The sequence below is a fragment of the Sus scrofa genome, chromosome 2 (genome assembly GCF_000003025.6).
Source record: "Sus scrofa isolate TJ Tabasco breed Duroc chromosome 2, Sscrofa11.1, whole genome shotgun sequence".
NCBI lineage: Eukaryota > Metazoa > Chordata > Mammalia > Artiodactyla > Suidae > Sus > Sus scrofa.
In genome coordinates, this window is record NC_010444.4 from 65,116,127 (window position 1) to 65,127,203 (window position 11,077).

The 11,077-nt window shown below is 54.8% G+C and overlaps 1 protein-coding gene across 1 annotated transcript; it reads left to right on the forward strand.

Annotated features, from left to right (window-relative positions):
- Positions 1,050–11,010, forward strand: PALM3 (paralemmin 3). Its single transcript, XM_013994670.2, has 7 exons — positions 1,050–1,287; positions 4,312–4,360; positions 5,258–5,338; positions 5,870–6,012; positions 6,164–6,248; positions 8,815–8,860; positions 8,963–11,010. Exons 1-7 carry the CDS (start codon positions 1,247–1,249, stop codon positions 10,759–10,761), a joined length of 2,244 nt encoding a protein of 747 aa, XP_013850124.1. The 5' UTR covers positions 1,050–1,246; the 3' UTR covers positions 10,762–11,010.

Genomic DNA, 11,077 nt, shown 5'->3' on the forward strand with positions numbered 1-11,077 from the left:
TTTGAATTCCTAAGAGCTTTGAACTAGAATGTGGGGCATAGGCAAACCCCAGCCCTTAGTCTGGCCCTTTTTGCTTCCCACCCCCAACTCTGTCCTGCACAGCAAGGAGCCTTGTGTGTGCACCTAGGGACCCCATCCCACATGCCCTAGCTCTTTCCTCACCCTTCTGCCAACAGCTGCTCTTGGCCACTTCTTGGTCACCCTGGGTAGGATCTACGAGAGGGATGGAGGACTTAGCTGGGTACATTTCCTTTGACCCATGCGGAGGGTGCCATCTAAAGCAAGAGGCCCAGGACAAGGCTCTTCTCATAGAGGTTTATGTCAGATTGCACAATGTGACCAGGACTGTGATAAGGGAAGCGCTGGAGGCTGCAGAAGACTGACCTGGAGCAGGAGACGATTTCCTCAAGGGGATGATTGAAGAAACACTATCAGCTGAGAAAAGGGGAGCTAGCCCTTTAAGCATAGGATAAGGGCATAGAACAGTGACCCTCAAGATCTGGGTAGGACTTTCTCTAGACCTTCCTCATGACCACACCCCCCAATAGTTATAGCATCTAAGGAGTATCCAGGCTCCCAGAGATCGTTTGATCTCTCATTCTACAAAAGGGGAAACTGAGGCCTAGAAACCTGGGAGAAGTTGCCCAGAGTTGTCTAGAACCCAGGTTTTCTGGTCCCCATGGGGCACAGGCTCTGGTCTCCAGAATCCTTGAGCTGGATCAGCCCTCCCTCCTCACCCCAGAGCCAGGGTCCAAGAAGGGAGCAGTACTATGTCAGAGTGTCCTTCATGTGGCCTGCAATGGTGCTCAAGGCTGGGTGACTCTGGGGAGGGAGGGAGCAGCTGGACTTGAAACTTGAAATGTCTAGGGTTCCAACTGGAGGCCCACTGTCTGAGGGGAGTGGGGGACTCCCAATTCCCGTCCACACGCTCTATCATGTATGTGAGTGTGTGTTTGCCGGAAGGCAGGCCAGCAAGTGCAGCAAGGAGGCCAGCTGCTGGTAAATAATTGATCAGGACAGCTGATAGTACCTCCCCAGAACTGCCCGCCGGCCCCCAGCCCCCCTCAGTCCAGCCCAAGAGTCTCCCGCCTCCTGGCCCAAACCAGCTGGACCAGCTCTCCCAGTGCCCGCCTGCAGCCCCCCCCACTCCCGACAGCCAAGTCACAGCCTCCAGGGCACCTTTACAGCAAGCAGGCGGGTGGTGGGTCCTGAACTCGGAGACCAGAAGGTGGGCTTCTGGGCAGAGATGGCCCTGCAGAGCCAGGCGTGGTCTCCGGTCACACCCATGTAAGTGTCCAGGGTCGGTGGTGGGGGCTGGTGGGCAGAGCCTGGGAGGGGCTCATGGAAGCCCCTGACTTTTCCACAGGAGGGGGTGGTGAGAGCTCCAGCTAGCCTCTTCTAAGGGGGCCGGGAGGAGTGGCGGGAGGCTGGCAGCCAACCCACAGGTTCTTCTATGCACCCCTCCCCAGAGAGTAGGGTGGGGGATGTGAACCCCACCCCCCTCTTCTTTTTTAGGAATTTTCCACTGGCAGGCTTCAAGCCCAAAGTCCAGCCTGGGGGTGGGGCTATTCCTTGGTGGGGGTGGAGAATGTTAGGGTCCCTTACTCCCATATTTTGCTTCTGGAATCATCCCTCAGTGTCCAGGGTGGGAGGAAATGCTTGCGATTCAACAGAAAAAGTTAACAGTTCCCAGACTGGGAAAGATCACCTTCTTAATGAAATGACCACCAATCCTCGTGGGGCAACAGGCCACCACAGCCAAGGTTGTTCTTGTAGGCTTAAAGATAAGCAACATCTACCAAGGTGTGCAGAGTATTTTAATATTCAAGATGCAAGGGCTTTTCAAAGTAATAAGATGGAGGGACTCCAGAGGTTTGTAAAGAGTTCTGGAAAAGGGGTGCCCCCCAAGGGACCCCAGTTTGGTTCCTCACTCTTTTGGGTTCCCCTGTTGCATTATTCACCAACTACAAACCTGGTTGCCTAGCAACGGGAACCTGATTCCCCCCCCCAGCAAGGAAGAGGCAGGGAGATTATATCTTGGGGGTAGGAGAGCTGAGGGGACACTTCAGCCTTTCCCCAGTAGCAAACCTATTAGCAGCAGGTCTGAGCTTTTGCTGGGGCACCCTCTAAAGCATGACTTTAGCTTCCCACCCTAAATGAAATTGGGGACCCCACCCCAAGGCTGATCTCTGGTCTCCTGGCTGTCAAGACCAGGACACCTACACTCCCCTCTTCCCTACAGCGTTCCCACTGCTTGGGGCTTGAGAGTTCCAGTCTTGACTCAGTGATCATAGACCAGTCTCTTCGCCATTTCTTGGAGCCTCAGTTTCCTCATCTGTAAAATAGGGACAGTCATACTTATCACCTAGGATGGTAGAGAGGGTCAAATGAGTTACTACAGGTAAAGCAATTAATAGTGCCTGGCACATAGTGTGCACTGGCTAATGGTTGGCTGATTTTATTCTCAGTTGAAATGTCGATTCAGCAAAGAGTCAACTACAGTGGCTCAAGATCAAGGCAGGGAGGGGGAAGCGGAGGTGGCTGTGGGAGTGGATCGGAAGTCCCATAGAGCACTTAGAGCGCTATATATAGTAAGCGCTAAGTGTGAGCTCACTATTATGCCTTCATGGTGAGGCCAGAGAAGATCTGGAGGCCCTGCCAGGGTTTAGGCAGTGAGGTTAATGCTCACCCAATAGGTTAGTGCTCAAATTAATAAGTGTTTGAGGGCTTGCTCTGTGCCCACCCTGGGGTAAGTGTCAGGGCCCACAGGCAGATAGATAGATACTTCTAGAAACTGGCCCATGAAGCACCTGCAAGAGTCAGCACTCAATGCATTTCTGTGATGATAAGTTAATGTGATGATACCTGTCCCCAAAGTGACCCACAGTGCCAGTCAGCCTCCAGCTTCCAGAGGGAGACCAGATGGGCCGGGGTGGCCCTGGAGGCTGGGAATTGGGGATCCTAGGGTGCTTCGAGGAGGACAACAATGGGGGAATCTCAGGTTAAACCTTAATCAGCAAGTCCCCCTCCCCCTGCTCCCAGTAGTTCAGAGTCCAACACTAGAGAAGTGACCTGGTGACCTATGCCACCAGGGAGTGGGGTTTGCAGGTGGAAAGGCAGCTCTGGAATTACCATGGCAACAATACCATGGTGGCATGGACACTTCTCTCCCCAGACTCCCTCATCTCCCAGCACTTAAGGCATGCTGGGTAGGAGCAGAGGTTCAGAGAAAGTGTGGAATTGAAAAGAGACCCCCAGGAGTTCCCGTCGTGGCGCAGTGGTTAACGAATCCGACTAGGAACCATGAGGTTGCGGGTTCGGTCCCTGCCCTTGCTCAGTGGGTTAACGATCCGGCGTTGCCGTGAGCTGTGGTGTAGGTTGCAGACGCGGCTCGGATCCCGCGTTGCTGTGGCTCTGGCGTAGGCCAGTGGCTACAGCTCCGATTTGACCCCTAGCCTGGGAACCTCCATATGCCGTGGGAGCAGCCCAAGAAATAGCAACAACAACAACAAAAAGACAGAAGAAGACAAAAAGACAAAAAAAAAGAAAAGAAAAGAAAAGAAAAGAGACCCCCAGCATGTCTGGTGGGATTTGAGAGTTTCTGTAGAACAGACTGGGACTGGTTATTATGATTAATCAAAAACATTTTTTGTCATGGAAATTATTAAGTTATTATTATTATTTTGTCTTTTTAGGGCCATGTGGAGATTCCCAGGCTAGGGGTCTAATCGGAGCTGTTGCTGCTGGCCCATGCCACAGCCACAGCAACACCAGATCCAAGCCACATCTGCAACCTACATCACAGCTCACGGCAATGCCGGATCCTTAACCCACTGAGTAAGGCCAGGGGTCGAACCCAAAACCTCATGGTTCCTAGTCGGATTCGTTTCCACAGCGCCACGACAGGAACTCCGGGAACTCCTAAAGTTATTATTAATAATAAATGATGCTACTGTTTTTGGAGCACTATGTCCTAAGTTTTTTCCTGCATGGAAACTTCTTTGCAAGGGCATCTCTCTACAAGATGACTATCCAAGTCTCAACCCATTTTACAGATGAGGAAACTGAGGCTCAGAGAGGTGATGTTAGGCCTAGGAAGGGATTTAGCTCAACTTGTCATGATCTCTGTTCTCTCTTCTCTCAGCCGCAACTCCTCCTAGGTGCAAAGGGGAAATATAGGAAAACACTGGGTTTTTGTTGGTTCCGAGCAGCTCAGGGATCTTGGCTCAGAGCAGGGTATTCAAGAGGTGCACCTGCTGAGAGGTGGACCTCTGGGAGACCCCTTTCTCAGCCCCTGCCCTCTCTCTACAGGCTCATGGCGGAGAGCTTCCTCTACCGGCAGCGGCTAGAGGTCATCGCGGTAAGTGAAGCCCTACCAGTGCGCTCCGCCCGCTCCCTGGGCACCCCTACCCTTGCCTCTTGCCTCTTGCCTCTTGCCTCTTCCTCGCCTCCCTCCAATCATGGGGAGCAGGCCCAGCGCTGTGAAAACGAACGGGAGCACCCTCAGCTCCAGCCTATCCAGGGGCGCCCCTACTAAATCCTCGGGTCCCTGTGCCCCCCATTTCCTCTGGTCACAGCCACTCCCAAAAATGGAGAGCTGTGGACCCCGAAGGATCGAAAGCCACATCATCCGATGCTCCATTCTTTAACCCTCGACTCCCAAACACCCCATGTCCGAACCCCATCTCTCTAACCCCGTCTCTGAATCCTCATCTCTCTGAACTCCCCATCTCACTAACCCCCATCTCTCTGATCCCCTACCTCAGCACTCCCATCTCTCTGGTCCCCATCACTACATCCCAAGCCTCGCTGGAACCCTATGACTGCATCTCCTGGTAGGACCCCCTTTCTTACTAGCCCCCTCCCTTTGATCCTCGTGTTGGACCCCCTTCTCTCTGAACCCCCTCCCTCTTAACTCAATATCTCACATCCTACTCTGAATTCCCATTCCAAGGCCCTCCCCATCTACAGACCCTGATTTTGTGCGGACCAGGCCTCTTCAGCATCCCCGGGCGCGGCCGGCCCCGCCCCCGCCGGCCCCGCCCCCACCCGCTGCTGAGTCAGCGCCAATGCCGCCCCCTCCCGCGGTGGGGCCCCGACCGGTGTTCAGCCAGCCTGCGCTGCTCGAAGTCTGGGGAGTCCCGGGAGCCCCCGGGAGCCCCCGGGAACCCAGCGGAGGAGGGAGGGCGGAAGGGGAGGTGGCTGCTCCTCCCGGCCCCACCCGGCCCTCGGGCAGCTCCCGGTTCTCTGTGTGCAGGAGAAGCGGCGGCTGCAGGAGGAGATCCGCGCCGCGCGCCGGGAACTGGAGGAAGAGAAACTCCGCGTGGAGCGACTCAAGGTTGGGGGCAGGCGCGGGCACCTGCCCAGCCAGGCGATGAAGTGAGGGTGTCTGTGATAGTTCTGGGAACCAGAGGAGCCGCTATCTAATTGTGGGGGAGGGGGCATTAGTTCCAGGCTTGGGGCGCGCGGCTTTCCCAGCTTGGGAGAATAGGTGGTGGTGATGGGGACATTTGTTCCACTTTTGGGAAGAGTATGGGGACAGTGGAGGTGTTTGTTCAGCTTTGGGGTAGGAGGGGGCTGATAAGGTCATGGATTTCACTTTTGGGGATGTCTGTCCCCTTCTGGAAGGGTTGGGGAGATTGATGGGTGTCTTTTCCAGCTTGGGAAAGCTATGAGCTGGAATGACAGACTACGGGGTGTCTTTCCCACCTGGCATTGTTGGGGACAATGAGGGCTTGAATTCCAGCCTGAGGGGAAATGTTTGTCTCTGTGGTTGTGGGGCCATAGGAAATCTGCCCAGCAGATGGTGGGCATCCAGAGGGGGCACTACAGGAAGTAGGATAGTCCATGTGCCCCTTCCCGTGCCCAGAGGAAATCTCTCCGGGAACGCTGGCTCATGGACGGGTCAGCCGAGGAACCAGAGCGACCCCAGGACCCCACCTCGCAGGACCCCCAGTCACCTGAGGGCCAGGCCCAGGCCCGCATCCGAAACCTGGAAGACAGCTTATTCACGTGAGCAGGGCCCCTGCCTGACAGCTTGGCCCCAGCCTGGCTGGGCCAGTCCTCCCAGCCCCCTGCTGGGAGGCTCCAAATTGAGACTTTGGGTCGGGGTGGTCCCTTGACCCTGGGGTCCAGGCTCCCAGCACACCCTTCTCTTTCCCAGCCTCCAGTCCCAGCTGCAGCTGTTGCAAAGCGCATCCACAGGTGCCCAGCACAAGCCTTCAGGCAGGCCCACCTGGCGCAGACAGGTGAGGAGCTAGGGGAGCAGGTGGTGGGGTCAGGGTGTGTGGCCAGCAGGGCCCAAAGCAGGACTTCTCTCAGTACAGTTTTTTTATTTTATTTTTTTATTTTCATTTTTGTGTCTTTTTAGGGCCGCACCCATGGCCTATGGAAGTGCACAGGCTAGGGGTCAAATGGGAGCTGTAGCTGCTGGCCTGCACCACAGGTCACAGCAACGCCAGATCCAAGCCTTAACTCACTAAGCAGGGCCAGGGATCAAACCCGCATCCTCATGGGTACTAGTCGGATTCGTTAACACTGAGCCGCAATGGGAACTCCTCCCGATATAGTTTAAATTTTTTTTTGGTCTTTTTAGGCCACACCCACTGCATATGGGGGTTCCCAGGCTAGGGGTCCAATCAGAGCTGTAGCCGCTGGCCGCAGCCACAGCAACATGGGATCTAAGCCGCATCTACAACCTACACCACAGCTTACAGCAATGCTGGATCCTTAACCCACTGAGCGAGGCCAGGGACTAAACCTGCATCATCATGGATGCTAGTCAGATTCATTTACCGCTGAGCTATGATGAAACTCCTCCCAGTATAGTTTAGATGCTGGGTCCTCAGTTACTTCTTTGCTCTGTGGTCTTGGGAAAGTTGCTTTCCCAGCCCAAGCCTCAGTTTCCCCATTTCTAAAATGCACATAACAGCACACACCTGGAAGAGGTGTGCCAGAGGGTCCATGAGATCATAGCTTGGCACCTGGGAAAAACACAGGGGAACATTTTGATACATGGTTGCCACTATGACCTGAATGAGGAACATAGAAAATGTGGGAAAGTGTTTATGGAATTCAGCCTCTAAGGTAGGAAAGGGTCACCATGAGATGCTCTCATGATTTGAAGCATCAACGTGGGCTTTGGGTTTTGTTTCAGTAGTGCTTTTATTCAGATGTGATTTGCATGCCATGCAATATACTGGCTTTTGAAAACCAAGACAACTTTACATGAAGTGGTTCTTTGTGGCTCTCTGAGTTGTCCTTGAAGTCCAAAAATCCAGCAACATTTGCACCTGGCCACAGTGCACTGTGGGTTTTCCACAGTCCCCATCTCTCCCTGATGCCTTACCTTGGCTCCCAGGTGTCTGGCACAGGACAGAAGGGGTGAGAGGAGACCTTTAATTGGCATGGGAAGCCCTTGTTGGGTTTTTAGTCTAAGCTGGGAGTTCCTTGCTAGAGATGTATGAGTCATGATTCCTGGCCCAAGGGAGCTCACAGTCCAGATGAGGAGATAGGATGTAAAGAGTCTGTGAGGGGGGAGCCCAGGATGTAGAGAAAGTACCTAAGTGAAGTTGGGGTTTCAGGGAAGGCTTCCTGGGGGCAGTGACATCTATACTGAATCTGAATGGGTACCAGATGGTAAGAGAAAGAGGAGTTCCTGCTGTGGCATGATGGGTTAAGGATCCAGTGTTGTCTCTGCAGCTCTTGGGTCACTGCTGAGGCACAGGTTTGATCCCCAGCTTGGCACAGTGGGTTAAGGATTGGGTGTTGCCACAGCTGAGGTCACAGCTGCAGCTTGGATTTGATCCCTGGCCCAGGGACTTCTCTTTGTGGTCTGTGCACTCAAAAAGAGAGAGAGAGAGAAAGGGAATCCCAAGGAGTTCCCTAGTGGTTCAGCAGGTTAAAGATCCAGCATTGTTGTCACTGCTGTAGCTCTGGTTACTTCTGTGGCGTGGGTTCAGTCACTGGCCGAGAACTTATGCATGCCACAGGTGCAGCAAAAAAGGAGAGAAAGACAGAATTCCAGGCAGAGGAAACAGCCTGGGCAAAGGCCTGGAGGCTGGTAAGAGGAGGGTAGGAGCAGAGAGCTGTAAGGAGACTTTTGGAGAGCTGTGGGGTTGGGCACAGGCGGCCTGCAGAGCTATCCCCAACTCTCCTCTCTGAGTTCATCTTCCCCTCAATCTCTTCCTCACTCCACTCCAGCCACCTTGAGCCCCTTTTCTATTCCTTGTACTTGCCTAACTCGTTACAGCCTTTGCACTTGCTGTTCCCTCTGCCTGGAATGCCTTTTCCCACCTATTGGCTCAAGGCTGGCTCTTCTCACCTTTCAGGCCTTTGTTCAATGTTACCACTTCCAAGACAACCCCCTGTGTCTTATACCTAATAGAGGTACCTCATCACCTCCCAGCCTTGTCGCCTGCTTTTTCCCTCCCTTATCAAAGCCCTTCTCACTCCCTGAATTATAGATTTATTTGCGTTTTATGTTTATTACCTGCCTCCTCCCACTGGAATGTTAAGTTTCAATAACAAATGGCTTAAGTCCCTTAAGGAACTTGAGTAGTTTGGCAGAATAGGTCTCTAATACAGAGGGATTGGCTGCACGGACACAGTATTGATGAAGCACCTACTGTGTGCAAGGCAGTGGAGCAGAGGGACATAAGACTGGAGAGGGAAGACTGAGGTACAATAGAGGGTTTGGTCCTGAAAGTAATGGGGAGCCCCTCCGGGTGTTTGAGCTGGGGAGGGGTGCCAGCATGCAGGAGGCTGGCTGCGGAGATGCGGGCTGGCCTGACTTTGTTTCTGCCATCTCTGCAGGGTCACCGTCCTCTCTCCCAGCCTACGGTGGAGGCAGGTCCTGCAGGTAGGTGTTTGGAGGTCGGGGGGGGGCGGTCCTGAGAGGAAGAGCCTGAGTCTCACTCTGTTGCCCTATCTCTCCTCTCCACTTCTCCCCTGACTCCCCCAGGCCAGACTGATCTAAACAAGAGAGCTTCCCTACCAGCTGGACCAGTGGGCACAGACCCAGAGTCCCCCTCTGAGCCCAGAGATGAGGCTGTCTGGGTTCCACCAGCCCCAAGGAGGGTCCCTGGGGCAGCAGGGGTCTCCTTGGAAACCAATGGCCCCTGCCCTGGATCCAGCCCCCCTCTGGAGCAAATGCTGAGTCAGGGGGTGGCAGCACTGGAGGAGGGAGTGAATGGGGCCAAAGGAGAAGACACAGTGAAGGTGGAGTGGGAGGGGCTGAGGGCCACAGAGGACTGTGCCATGGGGACGACGGGCCTGGAGCTGGAGGCTAAGGTGGAGGAGATGGTGCTGGAGGCCATTGGGGACAGACAGGAAGCCGGCCACCCAGAGATCCCGTCATGGGTCAAGGAGGACAGGGGCATCGTGGAGGTACTCTGGGAAGGGGTGGGAGGCACAGAGGGCAGTGACTTAGAGGTCACGGGGGAGGCGGGCCAGGGCCTGGAGGCTGTGCAGACCAGCTCCCTGCAGCTCCAGGAGGGACCAGTGGGAGCAATGTCTGAAGGAGGGGAAGGCGCTCCCAGGGGCAGCCCTGATGGTGATGGGCAGGGGGGCCTTAGAGGAGAGGAGGGGTCCTTCATTTGGGTGGAGAAAGTGACCCTCAGTGAGGAGTGGGAGGAGCTGGTAGTGGAGGGGTTAGAAGGGCCAAAGGCCCTGGGAAGAGAAGGAGATGAGAGTCCACTGGGGGCAGAGGGTAGAGGTGGGGAGGAAACGTGGGAGGTGGAAATGAGGCAGGCAGAGGAATCGGTGGGCGAGGGGAAGAAAGGAAGTGAGGGAAAGGTAGGTGCAGAGCCAAGAGAAGCAGAGATGTCACTGGCGATGGAGAGGAAAGGAAGTGAGGAATCCTTGGAGCCAGAGAGGAGAGGAAGTGAGGAAAAGGTGGAGACAGAGAGGGGAGGAGAGGAGGAACCACTGTCAGCAGAAAGAAAAAGAGTTGAGGGACCTCCGAGGGCAGAGAGGGAAAGAGGTGAGGAGCCATTGAGAGCAGAGCAGAAAGGAGGCAAGGAAGAGCTAGAGGCAATCAAAGAACCTTTGGTGACGGAGAGAAAAGGTGAGGAATCACTGAAAGTAAAGAGAATGGGAGGTGAGGAGCCACTGGAGGCAGAGGCCAAAGGAGATGAGGAATCATTGAAGGCAGAGAGAACCAGAGATGAGGAGCCACTGGACGCAGAGACAAAAAGAGATGAGGAATCACTGAAGGTAGAGAGAATGGGAGATGAGGAGCCACTGGAGGCAGAGGCCAAAGGAGATGAGGAATCACTGAAGGTAGGGAGAACTGGAGATGAGGAGCCGTTGCAGACAGAGAAGACCCAAGGGGTTGAGGAAGATCTGAGTCCAGAAGAGCAGAGAGAGTCAGGAGGAAAAAAGGAATGTCAGGCAGAAGAGGTGAGCAAGACAGGGTCTCCCCTGGGGGCCAAGGAGGAGGCAAGGCCAGAGGAAGAAAGACAGCAGCCCCAGGAGAAACAGGAAGGCTCCCTGAAGGAGGAAACAGTGAAGCCCCAAACCCCTGCTGAGGGCCAGGACCCCCCTGGGGATGCCACCCCCTTTCTGGCGGAGACCTCAGCTCCGGAGCAGCCTGCTGAGTGCCAGCCACTGCTTCAGGTGGAAAGGCCTAGGGCCAACCCCAGTGCCCGCCCTGTGCCCACCTATGCACCTGCCCGGCAGCCAGAGCCATCTTCCCCTCCTGAGGGTGAAGGGGCGAGTGGCCCTAAGCAGAAGACGTGCCAGTGTTGTGCAATTATGTGAGCCCGTGCCCTCCACCCCATTCCCAGCTCCTCTCACAGCTACCTCGGCCTCTTGGCATCCAGCAGAGGGTCCCAGGCACAGACAGGGCACTGTGGGACTGGCTGTGGTACCTGGGAGCCAGCTGGGCCACATGTCCAACTCCACCTGGACTTCCAGACCCCTTGTCCACTGCCTGTGACCCTGGCTCCCTTCTGTGACAAAGCCTTTATACTTGAAATAAAATGATAAAACGATAATCCTTGGAACAAAGTGAGTGTGTGTGTGGTTGGTACTGAACCACCTCGCCATCTCCTGGTGGGAAGTGGACAACTTCACT

Excerpts from the sequence above, each read along its gene's own strand:
- PALM3 (XM_013994670.2), top strand. The coding sequence starts at position 1,247 with ATGGCCCTGCAGAGCCAGGCGTGGTCTCCGGTCACACCCAT. Across the intron at positions 5,339-5,869 it reads TCCGCGTGGAGCGACTCAAG|AGGAAATCTCTCCGGGAACG; the intron begins GTTGGGGGCAGG and ends TCCCGTGCCCAG. Across the intron at positions 8,861-8,962 it reads GGTGGAGGCAGGTCCTGCAG|GCCAGACTGATCTAAACAAG; the intron begins GTAGGTGTTTGG and ends TGACTCCCCCAG.